Here is a 21,904-nt window from a genome sequence, read left to right on the forward strand (position 1 = left end):
GAACTGCCTTTATATCTCACGGACACACGATTGATATATACATTAGTACATTCAACAATATGTTTTATAATTTTGTCATTAAAAATCAGTTTTCAACATTCTTTTTCAGTTTTGCAACTTTTCGCTTCACGAATAACTCCAGGAAGTTTTGTTATGATATTTTCTCGTCTAGTTCTAACATTTTGTGATCCGCATATCTTATTCCATTTCATTCCATCTTTGGTATTGTAATAAAGGTGTTGGTTTGACTTACCTTATGAAATACATTCTTGTACGTTTAATTCGGTGTCTGATAAATCCAATTCAGACTCTGAGTAATGATTAGCATCTTCATGTTCTAAGTTGTCAACTATAGACTCATCGGAATCTGAATCTTCATAATTTTCTTCCTGGTCGGTTGCAACTTCCTCGTAGAGACATTGCAAATGTTTTGCCTCTCTTTTGTAAGAATACATTGTTTTGCTATGCTCTAAAAACAATACACTGCAAATTTTGTTTTGTACTTTCATAAAAAAAAACTAACATTAAGGAACGGGTTGGATATGAGAGAACGAAAACAGATATAACATCGACACTATTGCTTCAATGCGTATTCGTAACTGAGGGATTACAGCTAGCTATGCCGACATACCTAGACCGCCAGGACCGTACTTAGACTCGCTGACCAAATAGAGATATTGGAAGAACTGAATGGGCCTGACAGACCCAACCCGTGCACCGCAGGGTTAAAGCGTGGCCATCAAATTATTGTAGAATTTATTACCTGCATGACATTATGAAGTCGTTTTTATTGTATGAAATTACATAAATAAATATTCTTCTTTTTTTTCCTTTTTATAAGCAATTCTGCTTGTTCATTGGCGGATTAATACCTCTATGGAAGGTTGTCACTCCATCTTTTGCTCGCTCGTCCGATACTTCTTTTGCCGATTGGTGACTTATCTCTTACTATTTTGACGACACGGGTCTCTTCCATTCTGCTTATGTGGTTATTCCATTCTTTTTTCTATTTTGTGCCCATTCATTTATACACTGTACATTACATTTTCTTCTAATGTCTTCACTTCTCTTTCGATCTGTTTAAACCTGTTTATTTATTAATTTTTGTATAGCTACAATGTTAATAATATCATGATTTTTGTTTGCTATTTAATTGATATCTAAATTCTGCAGTCATTAATATGACAACGAAATGTAAGCATTATTTTGAAAGCAGAATATTGCGGTATTCTTTTATTATTAAAATTTATACACATTTTCACTCTGTGTTTTCACGGGGTTGTAACCACCTCTAACAAGTCCACATTAAAAATGTTTTTATTATGCCTAGTGTTTCCAAACTACATGCGCAAAAGGAGGTAATTTTTTAGCCTTAATTTTCTCGATAAAGGTTGCAGATACAAAAAAAATTGGGGAGAAAAGGGTGCTTAACTCTTCCAAAAATATCACCCTGCAACCAACAAAGGTTCCAAGTTATGAAATATAAAAAAAAACTAAAAAATATTCCTATGTTAACCCACCCTACAGAAGAGACGTAATAGTAATGGCACTGGCATTTTGTGTTTGCTAAAATAACTAAATATTAGGAGTACGTATGACAATAATAGCAATATCATTGGCACTTTCTGTCCATCAATTTTTCGTCGAATTCTCACAAAATTGTATTCATCTATGACTGGACTATTTGTTTATGGTAGATACTTCTCGAAACTTAACGAGACCACTCAAATACAAATGACTTTGTAATAAGTTTAAGATAAGGTTTTCTGCAATATTTGTTGGCAACTGTACTTAATAATTATCGTGCTGCAGGGATTAAATCTGCTACCGGCGCAATCGTGCCCATAGCTTAAAGGGCCCTTTATCGAGATCAAATTATAGCAGGTACCATCGGAGCAATAGTCCTCTGTTCGTTTGATTATCTCTACTAATATGAATTTCATGGTCCTACTATTTAAGCGAAGCAATTTTCTTTATTTAAGATTCATCGTTGTCGATATTTTCGCTGGAAACCAAGTTTGTCATTAGATGCGTTCTTGAGACATTTGCGTTTAGGCTTCGTTATTTCAAGACCCTGTAGTCGTTCCATATTTTTTTATTTTTACCTATAAGGTCTTCGTTTAAGACTATTGGGACTATAACGAAAGTTATTTTATATTCAATATATACCTCTAAGTTATATCCGTTGTCAATTTTATACATCATGCATATATAATACCTTTGTGGTGCTTTTTACACTTTTTTTGTCTTATTAACGCTTCAGTCGACATAAAGATATAAATTTGTCAGTTGTTGGTCGCCTTTTTCGGAATAAAAAATATCGGTTTTTCTTATTCAAAGGCAATATTAACTGAACCCTAGACCAGCAAAAAAATTATTTCTTAGAAAATTGCCTAAAGTGACAGCTGTTGCAATATTTCGTAAAGTATGAATAAAGTTATATAGGCGAATATAATCGCCAATATGCGTAAAAAAAGATCTATAAAATATTATCTTAAACATATTTTACCAGAACCATAAAATTATACGACTATTTAAAAGTACAAGTTGACCTATATATACTAAAACTATATATAATAAATATAATAAAGATGTTCATCAAACTTCACCATTAAAAGTAACTTTCATTTCTTACATGCTTCGAGGCATAAAAATGTAATAAAGTAACTTTTATGGAGAGAAGATGCGAAATACTCTTATTACTTAGTTAACATTGAGACTCCAGATAAAGCAAAAGAAATAAAAAATGAACAATTTTGCAACATTACATATCACGCATAACCTTGTTCTAAATATGCCGACCTTGTTCCCGTGCTTTTAAAAGACCCTCAAGGAGAAAAGGGAATGGAGTCGAGCTGTACTTGTTTATTAATTCATATTATTTGATCCCATGTCTATTTTTGGCTCGTTTAGGCGTTTACCTTTCCGGAAAAAGAATATTTTGAAAATTACTGACGCGTTTTACTCTTGCCTACGGAATTGTACGGTTGCTTTACCAAAAAGTTCGGAATGTTTATAATAATGGAAGTTAGTGAAAACATATTGTGAGAATAATTTAATGTTTTTGTAGTCGTATTTTTTTCAGTTGGATTATATTATTTAAAACTATTAAAGGCAGGTATGAAGAATATGTTAATCGTTCTCAGTAGGGCTTCAGAAAAGGAACATGAACTCGAGTGGCCACCCTATTTTTAGAATTAACTTTAATGGTGGAGTGAGACCTAAAGGATCTCAAAAAATATTATACGCATGTTACTAAAATACTTTTTACCGTATTATGCATGATAGAAAAATAGAAGCACTAAAAGACGTAGGGCTCGATGGACATTATGTCAATAGAAAAGTATATTGAAATCACACAGGATGTTTTAGAACAAAAACCGGTAACACCAAATATATAAATAGAAAGTAAGGAGTTCAGCAAGATTGCATTTTGTTCCCCTTGATATTTATTAAATATTCCAGATTATTATGCCAGAGTAAATGGAATCCTCATTAATAATATAAGTGGACGAGAGTAAACAACTAACAGCACTAATAAATAAACTACCAAAATGCAGCCACCAAAATAAATGGGTTTAGAAATAAATGATTCCAAAACTAAAAATACAGTTTGTAACAGAAATTTTCATGATGTTAATTAAAACTAATATAAATACCCATTAGAAATGTACAAAGTTACTTTTAACTAGGCAGAAAGACAAGTAGGCTACACTGCAACAAAAATAAAAGCTAAATCGAAATGGCAATATCAGGATATAAATAAAAACATACGTAAAATACTCTGTAACCCAAAGGTATCAATAAATCAGATAAAAAATTCCAGAATGATATATCTAAATAGTCGTTTGTATATAAGGATACCATAATGCACCACAGACCTGAAAAATTATCGACCAATTTCGACCGAACAAGCTAAAATGATAGTGATGTTGGGTAATGGAATCGAAACAAGATCAGTAAAAATCAACCGAGGCATAAGACAAGGAGACACAATATCTCCAAAATTATTTACAGCTGCCCTAGAAGATATATTTAAGTCAATAAACTGGGAAAATAAGGGAATCCCTATTAACGGAAGATACTTGAACCATCTTAGATACGCAGATGATATAGTACTAATAATAAAAGTGAAAACGGAACAAACCATGAAGTGGAAATATCCAGGAGTGGCTAGTATACCTGTTGAACACAAAGCACGTGGTGTTCGTGTGTATTGAGGTATAAAAAATGAATTAAAATTAAATTAACATTTTTATACCTCAATACACACGAACACCACGTGCATAGTACTATAGTCGACAAGTGGAATGTACTGAATATGATGATTGAAGAGCTACACACAGAATTTCTAAAAAAGGACTGAAAATAAATTTCAGCAAAACTAAACTGTCAAACAAAGATGACAAACCTATGATAAACATCAAAGGGACATAAATAGAACATGTAAATGAATATACATATCTGGGTCAAAATGTCAAGGTAAGCAAAGAAAATTAGACTACCGAAATAAGCAGACGTGTAAAAATGGGATGGGCAGCATTCGGAAGACTCTCATATTTACCTAAAAATAAAAATATACCTTAAAGACTGCGAACCAAAGTGTTTAATTCCTGTATCCTACCTGTACTTACATATGGAGCTCAAACCTGGACATCCACTAAAATAAACATGGAGAAGACCAGAAAAACTCTGAGAGCTATTGAACGACAAATGCTGGGTATCTCACTCAAAGATCGTAAAACCAATGAAGACATTCGTAATAGAACAAAAGTAAAAGATGCTGTCGAATAGGTAGCTAAACTGAAATGGAAATGGGTTGGACATAACAAACGTCTTAAATATGGCCGATGGAATAAAGAAATCGGGAATTGGCGGCCATATGAAGCCAAAAATCAAAGATCGTCAAACCAATGAAGACATTCGTAATAGAACAAAAGTAAAAGATGCTGTAGAACAGGCAGCTAAACTGAAATAGAAATGGGCTGGACATAACGAACGTCTTAAATATGGCCAATGGAATAAAAAAAATCGGGAATTGGCGGCCATATGAAGCCAAAAATCACGAGGAAGACCGCAAATGCGCTGGAGCGACGATATTAAAAGAACTGCAGGACCAATGTGGAAACGTCTTACAAGCAACAGAGATGAATGGTGAGAATTAGGAGAGGCCTATATTCGGCAATCCGAATAGAGAGAATGGCTTAAAAAAATTATAAGGATACGAATTATAATTATTTTGATATAAGTTTATTGACGTTTTAATTTCCACTTAGGAAATCGTTCTCAAAATACAAACAATAATAAATTTAATAATGTTTGTATTTTGAGAACGATTCTCGAAGTATAAATTATAACGTCAATAAACTTATTTTAAACTTTAATTGAATATGAATTCCCAAAAATATTGTCCCCTCTTGTAAGATCAAATTATTCCGTTAGTTCGAAATCTTCAGATCAATTGTAATGGCATTCGGCTTCAACGGTACGTTTGCACCTGACATGATACACAGATAGTACCAAATTACATACTTGGAATATTAATTATTACGAAGTACGAGAAAACATTATATAACATTGTAGGCAAGTACTGGCAGATGAGGTCAGTGCTATGAGGTCGGTTGTATAATCGATTTCGTTTGTTTTTTAGCATTTAGTTTAATATCGTTACAGAATCAAATGGTATCAACAATGTTTTATTTATTTACTTTTTTTTGAACAATTTTGTTTAAGACTTCGAGTCTACGATTTTATTATCAGATGTCGCTACATTGCGTCTATACGAAGCCATGTTATAGTTGCTTCCTAAGACAGAAAAGATTTATTTCACGTTCAGAGCGCTTGCGAAAGCCGTTCTGATGATGCCTATTGGGCTGAAATACGTATAAACGGATGCGCAAGCTCCCTATACGTGAAATAAAATCTTAACTGTCTTTTCCTTGTAATTTTGTTTAAATTTTAAAACACAATATATTTTCAAAAAGGCAGTAAGTATCATCATCCACCCCATTTTCACATCCATTGTTGGATATGGGCCTCCTCCAAACGTCTCCAGTTCTCTCTATCTCTAGCTGCTGCAATCCAGTTTGTTTCTATTCTCCTTAGGTCGTCGGTCCATCGGGTGGGTGGTCTGCCTCGACTTTGCTTGTCGGCTCTTGGTCTCCACTCCAATAATCTCTTCGTCCATCTTCCGTCTTCCATTCTAGCAACATGTCCAGCCCACCTCCACTTTTGTTTATTGATTCGCAGTATAATATCGTCTACGCCAGTTCGTCGGCGTATCTCCTCATTTCTCACGCGATCTTTCAAGGTCAGGCCCAGCATTGATCTCTCCATTCGCCATTCGTAGGTCAAGACTGATAAGATGCATTGGTTAAATGCCTTCCTTTTCAGGTGAATTGGGGTATTTGTTTTAAAAATGTCTCTCATCCTTCCATATGCCTCCCATCCCAACGTGATTCGTCTATTAAGCTCGCAGATTTGGTTGTCTCTGGTTATTCTAATTTCATGATCCAAGTATGTGTATTTATCGATTAATTCTACCTTGTTGTTATTGATCTGTATCTCTTCGCTGGGAACCATATTGGTCATCATTTTGGTTTTTTCCAAATTTATCTCCAGCCCAGTTTCTTGTAGTAAGTATATCTACTAGAAAATACAATTGTAAGTAAGTATATCTCCTAGAAAATACAATTTGGGAAACGAGAAGAAGAGATTCTGGTAAACATCTTAACCACTTACTGCATGTCATTGTTTTTTTGTTATCGTTAAAAAATATATGTCATACTTGATATCGCAAAAGTAACTAGAAAAATATTTAAAAAAAATTTCGCTGCCTTTTTTAAAAACTTTTTACATTTTTGACATGTCGAAAATGTCGAAAGCAATTTCGGTCTTTGTAGTTGTAGGGGAGAGGCTGGTACAGTGGCCGCCTTTTGAGTTAATTCAGGATAACTTTAATATAAATCAGTGTTTGAGTATCAACTCAAACAACGTCAAAACACTTGGTAAATTAAAAATTTACTCTATAATCCCAAAAAAATATAGGTTATGCAGGAGTAACTAATTTTGTTTTTTCAAAAAATGTGGCCACTGTACCAAACTAGATGGTATAGTGGCCACAAACGTAAGGTACAGTGGTCATTACTTGCAATTCTTATATTTTTATTTATAATATTCATAAAAAAAAGAAAAGTAATATTAATATTTAACAAATATTATAAGATGATAAATCTGCTTTAAAAGTAAACAAATTTGCTGTTCGTTGTGTTGCTCCAGCACTTTTTGGTTGGATTAAGATGAGTTCAACATCTTCATTTGTAAATGTGGCAGAATCTGTAACTGCAGGAAATGAAACCTGTATTCCCTGACGCCTTAGAAAATTTACATTGTATTCTTGACCAGAAGAAAAAACTTCTGTAACTTGTGCAACATAAAATTTTGAAGTTTTCTTTGGTTAAAACCTAGCGAGAACAAATGAATTCACTTCCACCATTCGTGAGGATATGACTTCATCAGAAATTTCATCTACTTCTGAAAATAGACTAACATCGACGGAATCCACAACTTCAGACAATTCAATGTCACTGTTACTGTCATCACTGGGTATGCTTTTATTTTTCTTTGCATTATTTTTATTCGACTTATTTGAACTATCAATTTTTCTTTTTACTATTGTCTTAGCTCTCTTCACTCTACTTTGTCTTGATATTCTTTCTACTGTTTTCGATTCTATTCTTTTATAAATTGGTGTATCAGTTAAAATTTCAGTAGTCTTCTTTTTCCTTTGTTTTTTTAATGGCAATAAGGTAGTTTTAGGGTATGGTTGTAGTAATACAGGGGAAATAAATCGATTTTCGGGTGTGTTCTTGAAAGTTGCCATCGCTTCATAAGAAACAGTTTTCTTTTCAGGTGTTATTTCCGATGGGTGTTTCTGATTTGTTTCTGGTATTTTATCTGGACAAGTTGATGTTGAAGGGAACTGAATGTCCATTTGTGGTATATCGCTAACATTTGAATTATTTGGTTGTTGTTCTTCTTGATGTATATTTGGCATATCTGTTACGGTTGAAGCCGTATCATTGATATAGCTCATAAAAATGTTATCATTGAATGGAAATACCCTAGTATCTTTAAAAGCTGTAACGATAAGACTACCAAGTACTACCGAGAATTGAAGTACTATTGTAAAAATAATACCTCAATCAACCATGGGAGCTTATCGTCTATACATTGCCTAGCTCAGTATCTCAAGGGTGAGTTCGTCTTAAACTAGGGATTGAACCTGGGTTCTCAGTTGATAGCAAATAAGACAAATTTTAACCAAACATATTTATTTAAAAGAATAAAAAAAAACAATAATTAACCCTGCCAAAGCTTAACAGTTAATAAGTGTTACTTATTGCTTCGATGGGCTGCTTGTGTGTTCTAGCTGTTGGGTCCTCCAATTAGAATTTGTGGCTTCTGGAGAGCTGCAGTCACACGTGGCTGTATGTCCTGATCAATTGTTGAACTCCAAATAAGGTGGTTGATATAAAGCCAATAAATCCAATAAACCAATAAAATGTCCAGTAAACCAATAAAATGTTCAATAAACCAATAAACCCAAGAGAATTTGTAGACCATAAAAATGAGTCTTATAATAATTTTTGCCTTCTTTTATAAATTTCAAAAAGAGGCAAAAAATAATCCCACTGCAGAAAAGTTGTTTTGACAGAAAGTGGGAGACTGAATGAAATTAGCACAGATGTCATAGGATGTTGCTATAGATATCATGAAACTAGCTTGTCTGTCAACACGGAACAGAATAGTCTGCCGAACAAAAAGAGAGAGGGCGAATATTTATTCTACGGGACAGAAAGAGAGAGAAAATAAAGACAGAGGAAGAAAAGAAAAAACATAGGGCGCCAACTATTTTGTGAAAAATAGTAAAAATTAAACTGAAGATAAAGAAATTAATAAATTAATAAAGAAATTAAAATAAAATAATTATTTAAATATAAATTAATAGAGATGTGACGTTTACAACGTTACAAAGCTGATACCATATTTTTAAGTCAGAAAGCAAGTGGATAAGCGTCGCTCAAAATCTTTGCTATGTCGTAAATTGTTATCCTCTTACCAGGATTTTTCAATAATTAATTTTGACAACCATGTGAGTAATATTTCTTCACAGGACCAAATACAGCTTTATCTAGCTGTATGGTGCAGCACACCCCTGTGAGCCTGGAGGTGCATTTTTAACAACATAATCTGTAAAAAATTTCCTAGGAAACACTAAAAACGGCGGAATCGAATTAGCTATAGCGTTTATTGCATTGCACATGGTTACCAAAGTGCCTCTTTCATTTGAAACTATATGGCCTACTTGTTTTTGCCCCTTTTTGGCTATTACTTTACCTGTATCTTGCACAGTTGTTAGTGCTGTTTTGTCAACATTGTATACCTGACTAGGTGTTAATGCATATTCTTGATAAATCTTCTTAAGATTACTAAAGAAATTTGCAACGACTAGTCGATTAAATCCCATTGCCCTACCTAGTAAAGTTGCTTCTGCTGATCGTAATGATAATTCTGAATTTCGTTTCATAAAACTTGAAAACCAAAACTTGCCTGCCATCTTGTTTTCTTCCTATGAAGTTGGTATTTTTTTCCTGTTCGCAATTGCCAAATCATAAGCTAGTCTGGTACCTTTCGGATTGAGACCATGATGAAGCTTGGTCATCGTCTGTAACTAATTACTCAGTTCTTTTTTCTCGGTTGAAGAAAAAATTTGATTGACACCATAATTTGGGGTCAATCTTGAAGCTCCTTCGAGAACATCTGAAGTCCAATCTATATTATTTTTTTGAATCAGAAATATTTCGTTCTCCAACTCGTAATAACTCTTAAAATTAAAAAAAAAATGCGCAGCAAAAAGTAGGCAGGAAAAAACTATCTGGGATTCGAAATATACGACATTGGACAGGTGTCATGAAGAACTAATAAAAACAGTAGAAATGGAGAAAATTTGCCCGAGGTAATCACCAATATTCAATAATTAAATAGGGCACCACAAGAAGAAGACACTTACGGTTACCAAATACATTTATTTCGTAAAAATCGTAGTCATCCGATTTTTTTTATAAGAGCAACGATATGTTGTATATTGTGAATATTTTAAACAAACTATAGCATGATCTTCGATAAAAGTTGGATATAAAATGTATTATCTTGGAATACAAATATTTTAATTAGGAAACATTTTATATTATTTTTAGCAATATTTCTCACTGCCACATGATCGTAATCTACTTTTTGTTTTTTAAAGGGTCTGCAAGCTATTCGTTGCCCAGCTGGTCTATATTTCGACATTGAAAAGCAAACATGTGACTGGAAGGACTCCGTTAAAAATTGCAAATTGAAAAACAAAGAACGGCGGGTAAAACCCATGTTGTTTACCGACAAACCGGTATGTAACGAAGGAGAATTGGCCTGCGGAGATGGTCAGTGTATAGAAAGAGGGTTGTTCTGTAATGGGGAAAAGGATTGTCAAGATGGGTCTGATGAAACTACCTGTGGTAAGTGTGAATTTATTTTTGAAATATTGTTTATAAAGTTCATTAACACAGCTTTACAGCTTTCCACTTGATTACTTTTATTAATTATTAGATTTAATACAACTAAGTTTCCTTATTTTTATGCTAGTTAGATTAATGTCTAGTACTATTCAACTTTAAATTTTGCTAATTATAGAATAAACTTTCTTTCCATATTCCCATTTGGTTGACTAAAGATATGTTCGCACTTTATCGAACCGGCTGCTCAGTCAATTGATTTACAAATTTTATGGAAATATTTTCATTATTGTAAAATGTCATTATATTTCTAAAAAGCGAAATACGAAACTTAAACTGGCTATTTTATTTCCTTTTTTGAATGTAAATTTAATAGAAAAACAAATTACTTCAACTAATGTACCTATCTAATTGGTTGCTATGAAACTTTACGTAGATTGTTAAATCTTGTTCTCTAATATCACTTTTCAACAGTTATTATTTCTTTTCTGATTGGTGTAGTTTTTGTCATCAAAATTGTAAAATTCCTTTTACCTACGAACGAGTATTATTTATTTTTCCTCGTCTATTTTATTTTTTGGTTACACACTAATCGCAAAAATTTCCGTTGTGAGTTTTTGGAGCAGTTTGTTATAATTTGATGTTTACGGTTCCGTAAACTTGGCGTTGATTAATTTGAATACACATCCACATCCACAAAGACATAAAATTGCCAATCAGCATGGCGCATTCCTTTGCCGGCCGGTTAAGTCAAGTGTGCGTGTATCTTAAATAGGTACCAATGTTCCCGGATCGTGTGCCATATGAACAAACTGTTAAATAATTTACATTTATGCAAGTTCTAAAAGACACAAATTTAAGGAAACAAAATGAAAATGATCAGATTGGAATGGATAGTCTGAATCCATGATTGTTGCAAAATTATTGTCTTTAAACTTTTTTTAATGGGGTACAGCTGGTTCCTAAAAAAACGACTCTTAACGTGTATTTTCTAGGAAATTTAGCAGTGTATTTTAAAGGATAAATACTTATTTACATACTTTCACTGTCACTGCCAAATCTTAAAATTTGTTAGATAACTTATTCTGTTCAACCTTAAAAAATGCCTTCACATGCTAGCAAAAAACTAAAAAAGAATTATAAGAAATTAGAAGATAGTTGCTCACTATCTGTTGTAGCGAACCATTTTAACGTAAGCAGAACAACAGTTTTTAATAATAATAAAAGATGGAGAGAACAAGAAACTCTCAAAAGAAAACAAGTTTCTGGAAGACCAAAAATAGCTACCGCTCATTAATATATCGTACGCTTTTGGAGAGATAAGAAGAGAATCCTTATGGAGATGCAAAAACTGCAAGAATTATGTCACAGTTTTTGGAAAGAAAGACATAAACTTAGCGCAGAATTAAAGCATCGCATCTTAGGTACCGAACTGCAGCAAAAAAACAAGCTTACGCCACAACAGAAGCAATCAAGACTTATATTGGCTTAAAAAAATCAGCTACAAAATCAAGATTTTTGGACAGGGTAATATTTACAGATGAGAAAATTTCTCAATCTCTTAAAAAGGGCAAAATTGGGGTGTATAGACCAAATAATAATATATTTAATCCTCTATATGTTGATAGATATCATGCAGCTGGTTATTTTAGCGCCAATGTATGGGGTTGGATTTCATCTAGAGGAATGGGAATGGTATGGCGTATTGATGGCAGGTTTATTGAGTAGTGTTATCTGAATATTCTAGAAAACATCATGTTTCCCAGTGTAGAACAGTTGTATCCATAAAAATACATAAAATTTTATCCCCTGACAAGATAATTGTCCTGTTCAAACTGCAAATATAATAAACAGGTGACTCCAGAATAACAACATCGAAACCTTGCCATGGCCCAGCTACAGTCTAGATTTAAATAAAATCGAGAATGTGTGGGGATTATGATAAAACGGTTGTATCAACGTAATTTTGTACCTCAAAATGCTGAAGAGCTTTGGCACGGTATACAACAGGTTTGAGAAGAGCTCTCTAAAGAAGACAGTTTCATAGTTCTTTTCACGCAGATGGACCGAAGACTACAAGCTGTTAACAATGCTGATGAAGATATTACAAAATATTAATTTTATTTTTACATACCTAAATTTAGAATAGTCTTGGACTTCCAGACCTTCGCTTTCTTTCGAGAGTTTCTTATTCCCTCCATTTTTTTGTTAATAGAAAAACTGTGGTCCTGCTTATGTTAAAATGTTTTGCTGCCTCTGATAGTGCCCAGTTATCTTTTAATTTGGTTACAATTCTTGCTTTAATATATTGTTGAGTTAAGTTGTTTGTTTTATTCCATAATAATAAAAATAATAATAACAACAACCCTATTTTATGTAAAATCATTTATATCATCATCATTCAATCTTCGCTTATCCTTTGCTGGGCATAGATCTCCCTCATTATTTTCCATCTATTTCGATCTTGTGCCTCTTGCATCCAATTCCTGTGACAACGTTTTAGATCGTCAGTCCAACGTGTTGGTGGACGAGCTCTGCTTCGGTAGGCATCATCTCTTGGTCTCCATTCCAGTATCCGCTTTGTCCATCTATTATCTGTCATTCGAGCTACCTGTCCTGCCCAGTTCTATTTCAGTGTTGCTACTCTCTCTACTGCATCAGCCACTCCTGTTCTTTGTCGTAGCTGGCGATTTGGGATCTTGTCTCGTAGTCAAACGCCCAACATAGCACGCTCCATCGCACTTTGACACACACGGATCTTTTGAACTGTTCTCAAGGCAAGGCATATTGGTATATCAGACGATTTGAAAATATGGTTCAGCTTGCCGAAGGCTGCCCAAGTCAGTCTTATACGACGGAGAAGCTCAACGGTTTGGTTAACTTTTCCTATGCGAATCTCATGACCTAAAAATCATTTATATACTCTTTATAAAATGCACGAATGTAAAATAATATCAAAATTTAGACCTTAACAATTATTACAATAATTTATAAATTGACATAAATGTAATCAATTGTTTGTTGTTTGTTGGTTTATTTTATTATTTTTCTGTCATAATAAATATAATATATAGTCAAACCAATCAAGTATGCTGCTCAAAATGATCAAATATTACTAAGACTCGTATCAGTTTTTTTAGGAACCAGCTGTACATTAAGTATTATTGTGTGTGGTAACGAGGAACAATCTTTGGAAGTCATTTCTTTGAACGTGTTGACCCCTACACATGCCTTAGCGTGCTAGTGACTCCTACCAACAAAACAAGTGAAGAAATTAAAAGACGAATTAACATTACAAATAAACACCTTACAAACATTACAAACCTATATATTACATTACACCTATAATAAACATTACAAACTCCTGAGGTCGGTCCTCACATATGAAGCAAACTTGTACCCTATCATAGAAAGATGAAAGACTTTGACTAGGGAATATTTGGCGTGATATGTTCTGCAAAATATTTGGAGATATAAACGACGAATGGCAGTGGCGTAAAAAATTAAACTTCGAATTCTAACGCAGTCTTTCATCAACCAGACGCCGCAACGTTCAGTAAAACATAGTGATTCAGAAAGGCTGGAGACGTAATACGAATGAGAAACGAAAACCACAGGAATAACTGTAGGATGAAAAAGTATATCTTCTTCTTATGGTGCCTATCCGTTACGGATGTTGGACACTAACATGGCTATTCTGACTTTTTTGACTGTTGCCCTGAAAAGTCCGGTAGTGGTTAAGTTAAACCATTTTCGCAGGTTATGCAGCCAGGATATTCTTCTTCGTCCTGGACCTCTTTTCCCATTCACTTTACCTTGAAGTATGGTCCAACGTAGGTCATATCGTTGTTGAAAAAGTAGATGCCGATCACTAATTAGGTGTTTCGAGGGAGTTGAGACCGACTTAGGGGTATTAATAATCAGAAGATGGCAACAGGTTGTCAGAAACAGGTTGGCGGCGAATCTCAGAGCAAACCTGGATTCACAAAGCATTGCCGAGAAAAATATTTGCAACCTATTGAGTTATTCACACAGTCATGCGACTTCGGCTTAATTTATTCTATGGGCAAATTTAGCAAAGTTTTCTTTATTTAGATCATTTTAAGTCATATAAATAAAGCTTATTTGTTAAATCTCATCTACAATAGTAGTATTCATAAATTATCTCTTCCCGTTAGCAGAAGTTGATGATATTAATACGGTGCAGCGGCAATAAGTCAACAAAATCTATCCGACAAAAATAGCATCAGTCTAGTATAATTTTAAACATTCTTGAAATAACAAAGTGCTTTTTTATATTTTGTCCTTCATATTACGCATCCAAGTAGAAAACCGCCACGTGAGTTTTTTCTAATCCTTATGTTTATTTTGACGCAATGCACACGTAGCAAACAATATTGTTGGAACTTTGAATCTATATCTGTATACACACATCCTCGGTATTCTTTTAAAAGAAAAATATAATAGACACAGGTCTTGTTGTGCTGTCATTTAGCTCACTAAATGTTTTTACTCTGTAGTTATTTGAGCAAAATTTTGTAAACATGTTAACACTAAAGTTTAAGAATGATTTTTTACTTAAATATCCGTTTTTTGGTCTCACTTTTCGAAAATTTTATGTAAACATTTAACTAATAAAAATAGGCTGTCTTTTAGCTGTTAGAAATAATAATATTCCTTATTTGCGCAGTATATTAAGATTGATTAAATTTATTTAAGAAATATAATACCAATAACTGTTTTGTTATGAACAAGTGTACTTTATGTCAGTACAGAGTGATTATCATATTACAATTAGATTGAAGTCTACATTTCCTAGAAATGAAATATTTATCTGGCGTTGATTCTTCAAGGCAACAAATTAATTATTATACTTGACATTGAATACTTTGATTCTTTGTAGTGGTTTTTATACTACTTCTAGAAAATTGCAAAAACTAACGGAGTCAGCTAATGGTATATAATTAAGGTGACCGTATGTACTTTTTTTAGTAGGACAGTACTTTCTTTTCAAACGCTGTCCTATTGTACTTTACGATTGATGAAGTACACCTAAATGTACTCTTTTTTTTAATTACACAAAATTAAGTCCTACTTTTTGTCCAAATAAAATATAATGATTCGAACCGATTTAAGAATCGATCTTTTGCGGAAGAATCAGAATCGCCGATCTTTAGCACTACTATTCTACCAGCAACCGATCGGCACAGGAGTCACTCGCGTCACTTCTGCGCTCGCTGTTAATTAGTCTGTTTACCTTTTACATTAAATTCCGGTAGTTTTTTCCGGAAAAGTTAACAATTTCATCATGTTACCGCCTCGAAGAAAATGCTGTTTTAACGCCGAGTTGCAAGCAAAAGGAGACAACAATCCATTCAGCAAATTAAATGCTTCTCGTGGCAAACCCGTGATTGGAATTGGTTATGTGGCACACATTTTTAACAACTGTTTACAAAATGCGACGGATGTTTTACCAATAGACATCAAGGTTATTGCGGTCAAGATTTTCAAGTATTTCTATATTTTTACAGTCACGAGTGGAGAAACTGAAACAGTTTTGCGATTTTGTTCTTTAAGCATATTTTTTATCGATTGAGAATTGTCCAACAGTTCTAAAACAGTTTTTTCAAAACCCAATCAGTGAGGCATGGATGTGGTTTGAGCATAAGAGAGCATGAGTATTGCGTCTCTCTTCCACAAAGTGATTTTAAAAGTAGAAGGTAACAAAATATGCGCAACAGAAGCCGCTTTGAAGTTATTCGAACTCATAAATAAGCTTCAAAATCGCTTAAATGAGTTATTTTTACCGCTTAAAGTAAGAGAGTCACTTTCAAAACTTGAAAATATGGAAAACCTTGACCTTAGTGTACACTATCGGGATATCGTCATCATGCAGGTCAAGAAGTTTTATTCAAATTGTGTAACATATTTGAACATTTAAGTGAACTAAAGCTATTAGGATAGGTTTACTTGAAAAAACAAGTTTCTTGGGCTGAAATTTTGTCGTCGTGTGAGGCTTTCAAGGGCTACATAGTTCCGATATTGAATCAGGACGAGCTGGATGAAGTTGGTCTAATACGAACCTACGTTACAAAAGATAAAATCGCAGACTGGAATTCGAAAAATATTTCTACCGAAGATCGATGGCTCGAGTTTGTTTTTTATCTGCCTGGGACCAGAGCGTCGCTTGAGCGGTTGTTCTCAAATATCAATAACTATTGGAGTCCCAACAAGTGGCAGTTGAAAATATCTACTCTGGATCCATCATACAAGTCTACACAAACTTCAAAGTTTCGTGCAATGAAATGTTTCAGTTTTTATAGAGTAAACCACAACTTCTGAAGGAAATTCATGGTTCTAAAAAGTACAACTGGTACCAAAATAATAATCAAAATGTTCAGGGAGGAACGTCGAAAGAAAATTAGCTTTTAAAATTTATATATTTGTTGTTTGTTTGGGTTCATATGACTGCGGATACTGAATTAATCCATTCGCTAGTTTTACAGTTTTTTACTTATTAATTTATATATAATACAAAATTTATATATACCTACATAATTTACCTATGTACCTGTTTGATATAAAAAAAAATCGTTTTCTGATTGTTTGATTAAAGATTCGTAAAACTTTGACCAGAAAAATTTCCTAGGTATTAGCAGTGTATTTCCTTAAAAATTATAAATGTCCTTTTTTTTTAATTATGGTCACCCTATATATAATAAAATAATATGTGGTAATAGATGATTTAGTCTAAATTATCTGAGTATAATTATGATGTACAGCAGATAGTCAATTCTCACAATCTTAGATAGATTTTATTTTAATGAAATTGTAGTCTACCGGTTTCAAAGCTTACAATATATGTCACATCATCAGACCACAGTACAAAAGTCTTTGTTTTAATAAAAACTAAAAGCTAAAAACAACATATAACAAACAATAAACACACAATACAAATCAAAAGTAAAAGTCAAAACAAAATTAAATTAAATTATGCCAAAAACTGTAACCTTAATTGAGCAAGAAAGTGGATATTATATAGAAAATGTTAATTTTATAAATTGTAAATTAAATTTATAAGAGAATTGGCACAACAATAAATATATTGAGACATCAGTGGCAATGGTTAAAACCAGTCTGATGGAAACTTTACAATATAGTCAGTCATAATCTGTTTATTTAATGTAGGGTATGTAGAATTTAGATTAAGCTAAAGTTCAAAGTTAGACAAATAAGTTAGACACAAAAAACCAGATGAAGAAGAAGAAGCATCATTGTCTGATCGCATATTATTAGATTGAGATATTCTTAACTTTCTCTGGAATTTAGACATTTCCTCTCTTATTCCACTCTATGTTTATTTGTTACAGAAATTCCTAATTATTTTAAATAATAAATAAGGTAATTTTAGAACTATTTCTACAAATAAATAATTTCATTAAATTTTTCTACAATAAAAATAACGAGCAAAATGTCTTTATTATAACTCGAAACTTTAGTTTTGCGTCTTTAATTGCTTCTTCTTCTTCTTCCTTCTTGTATGTAGGCTTTAAAGCCTGTTTCTTCTTCAACATTATCCTCCTAAATTGTTTAAATTATAGCACTATCTTTTTCTTGGTCTGCCAATACTTCTTCGTCCATTTGGTGACTTATCTCGTGCTATTCGTAATATACTATCCTCTGCCATTCTACTAATCTGTTTGTTTCACTTTTGTTTCCGTTTTGTTACATATCCATTTATGTCTTCTATATTTCATGCTCTTCTTATGTTTTGGCTTCTTTCCCTATCCAACAGAATTTTTCCTGATATTCGTCGGAGTGTTTTCATCTTTGTTGTTTCTAGTAGTCTTCTCGTTTTAGATGATGTGTCAGGTCTTATCTCCACCGTGTATGTTAATTTAGATCTAATTGCTCCTTTATAGATTCTTGTTTTTGTGTTTTGTCTTAGGTGTTTGTTCTTTCAGATTATGTCATTAAGAGATTCCGCCGCTTTACTTGCTTGTAAGCTTTGTAGTCGTACTTTTTCTTCAACATCTCCTTAACTAGTTATATCTATTCTCGGATATCTAAACCTTGCTTCCTGCTCTATTATTTTCCCATCAATTTCGATTTTACATCGTACTGGATATTTAGATGTTGTCATACATTTGTTTTTTTCAGCTGATATTATTATATTGTATTTCTTGGCTGCTGTATTGAAGATATGTGTTAATCTTTGGAGCTCGTCTTCTGTCTCGGCGATTAATGCGGCGTCGTCTGCATAACATAATATTTGGATTTCTTTGTTCCCCATTTTGTAACCATGACCTTTACGTACTGCTTGTGTTATTTGGTCCAATATTACATTAAAAAAACTGGGACTAACGAGTCACCCTGTCTGAGTCCGCTTTGTACTGGTATACACTGTATTAGTTTTCCATTTATCTTTACCTGTATTTGATTATGTAAATAGGTGTTTTCGATGGTTTGTATAATATTGATTGGCATGCTTCTTTTATACAGTAGGTGTAAGACGTCTTCGACTTGGATGCAATCGAAAGCCTATGTCATGTCTATAAAACATAGATATGCGGTTTATTGTACTCGATGGCCTTTTCTGTGATTTGTCTTAGTACAAATATGGCTTCTATCAAGGATCTTTCGGATCTGAATCCTTGTTCATCTGATAAAGTTGTTAGTTTGTTGATTTTGTTGGTTAGGACTTTTTTGATAAGCTTAAGTGCGGTGTTCAGTAGATTTATACCTCTATAATTGTTGGGGTCTTCTTTATCTCCTTTCTTGAACATTGGTATCATTATGTTGTTTCTCCATGCGCCTGGTATCTTGCAGTGCAATATTAGTTTTTGTATAAGTTTTGTCATCTCTAGGGTTATACTTTCTCCACCGTGTTTTAGAAGCTCGTTATTCCGACTGGTCCTGGTGACTTTCTATTTTTGAGTTAATTTACGGCTATCTCTACTTCCTGAAAACTGATTTCTATTTCATGTCTTAATTCAGGGATGTTATTGTGTTGATTAAGATTTTCCTTTTATTTAAACAGTTCCGTCAGGTATCGTTTCCATTCGTTTGTTGGTATGTTATTATATTCCTTCAATTCTGTTATTTTTTCCGTTGGTTTCTTACGAATCTCCATATTTGTTATTGTGTAGGCGTAGAAGTCACTTTTTATCCTTTTTGTAAACTGTTCCCAGTGTTAATTTTTTGTTCATCCTGGATGAAATACCTCATGAAGAAACCTTAATTCTTATGGGTTACTTTAATGAACGAATCGGAAATGAAATAGAAAGCCTCTCGTTCCTCCTTAGGATTGCAGTCCTCAAGGCTATAGATAGAGATGACATTTAATTTTTTGTAGTCCATTGTGATGTTTATATGTATTATTCTTTCGGAGATATAATTGCGCTTGTCTTTAATTGTTGTTACCCGTAAGCAGGCCAAGATCCACAAAGGGGTAGTAGTACCATGATCACAAGATCATGAATTAATTATGTTTTATAGTATTTATTTTCTATTACACCTTTTAAATGTTTTATTATTATAAACATAACTTGGTGTTTTCGCAGAAGCTACCGATTATTATACTCCCCCAACCGGTCAGATTTGCCTACGCTTTCGATAAAAAATTAATCCGCATTCCAACGCTATCTGCGAAAGCGAAAGTAAAATTGCAATTTATTGCTATTACATGATTCTTTTGCGTTTTACGGATGCAATTGATAACTTGCGCACACCTGATGACATTCTCTTAACGAACCCATCTTCCATCTAATGTTGTTAGTCACGATTGTTCATAATATTATTTGCCTGATGTATATCCATTAGGTTAATAACTCTTTTAACTGCGTTGATTTCTAATTGATCTAACGGTATGGTGTAACTATGTGTCTGTTAGATAACATATGTCTGCGTTAATATATCAAGCTATTCACAAAGTATATTTTATTTAAAAATTTAATCCAATTATACACAATATCTCTTGATATATTTTTTATTTAGTCCGTTCACATTTTACGTATACATTTTTAGTACTTTATGATGCTATTGGTTAAATATATATACCTGCACTTTTTCCCATATATTTATTTTATTTTGCATTTCTACTTGTATTTCAATACATATTTGTTCATTTTCTCCAGCTGCAATTTACATCTTTTGAATTGCTTGAAGTACCTACTCATACACTTATTTTTTTTTGTAGTTGTAAAGTTACTATGTTGTTATTATAGCTGGTCCGCCAAACTTCATATCGCTTTAAAATTAAATAACGTAACATACATAATAGTTCAATAAGCTCCTCTTTCGAGTCTGTTTAGTAAGAGGAATCTCCGGGTAATGAAATCAATCTGGTCGAGGTGTCCATAGCAACTTTACCGCTAAAGCTCCAATATCTAACAACTAATTCGAAAACACAATTGCACTTTGATCTTGTTCTTCTTGATCAGAATAGTCTGAAAGTAGAATCATGGATACACCAAAAATGTTTTTGATTGTCGTGAACATCTTACAATGTTCTGTCCAGTCCCTGTAATGACCTCTTGTGGAGCCATGTACATTCCAAGCGTTTAATTTGCATACCTGTAAAATTTTCGCCATTGCTCTATTTTTGGAGATGCATAATATGTATGTATATATATTTTTTAGGGATTCTACAGTATTCACTGCCTTCCCTCGCTCAACCGTTTCCATCTCTCTCTGTTGTTCCATTCTCCATCGTTTAGTCCTCTCTTACTCATGGCGTCGTCTACTTCGTTCCTCCAGGATTTTCGGGGTCGTCCTCTTTTCCTCCTTCCTATGGGGCTCCATTCGGTTATTCTTTTTATCCATCTGCTGTCGCTAGCTCTTCTTACATGTCCATACCACTTTAGTCTTTTTTGTTCTATATATGTTAGTATGTCTGTTTCTATTGATGTTCTTTGCTTTATTTCGTCATTACTTCTCCTATCCATTCTTGTTACTCTGCAGCATCTTCGCAGGCATTCCATCTCTGTTGCTATTATCTTACTGCTGTTTTTCTTGTTTATGATCCAATTTTCGGCCCCATATGTCATAATACTTCGCACTAATGTTTTATAAATCTGCGTTTTTGTCTTCATATTTAGGTGTCTATCCCACCATACTGAGTTAAGTTGTCGGATTGCTGTTCTTGTTTGTCCTAATCTTTGTGTAATTTCTTCCTCTGTTGTTGCCTTTTTCGTGATTATGAACCCCAGGTATTTGAATTTATCCTTTCCTTTGATTGTTACGTTGTCATCAATCTGTAGATCTTCTATGTCTTCTTCACTTGTAGATAGGTACTCTGTTTTCGCGAGGTTAATATCTAGGCCAGCCTTGGTATATTCTTCTTGTAG

The 21,904-nt window shown here is 33.3% G+C and overlaps 1 protein-coding gene across 1 annotated transcript in view; it reads left to right on the plus strand.

Annotated features, from left to right (window-relative positions):
* Positions 1 to 21,904, plus strand: part of serp (chitin deacetylase-like protein serp) — a 116,038-nt gene that overhangs the window by 65,193 nt on the left and 28,941 nt on the right. The window contains exon 3 of the mRNA XM_072532717.1: positions 10,310 to 10,559. Within this exon, the coding sequence (XP_072388818.1) occupies positions 10,310 to 10,559 (250 nt within the window). The remainder of the gene's footprint in view (positions 1 to 10,309; positions 10,560 to 21,904) is intronic.

This window comes from Diabrotica undecimpunctata, chromosome 5 (assembly GCF_040954645.1).
Source record: "Diabrotica undecimpunctata isolate CICGRU chromosome 5, icDiaUnde3, whole genome shotgun sequence".
In the NCBI taxonomy this organism is placed as follows: Eukaryota; Metazoa; Arthropoda; class Insecta; order Coleoptera; family Chrysomelidae; genus Diabrotica; species Diabrotica undecimpunctata.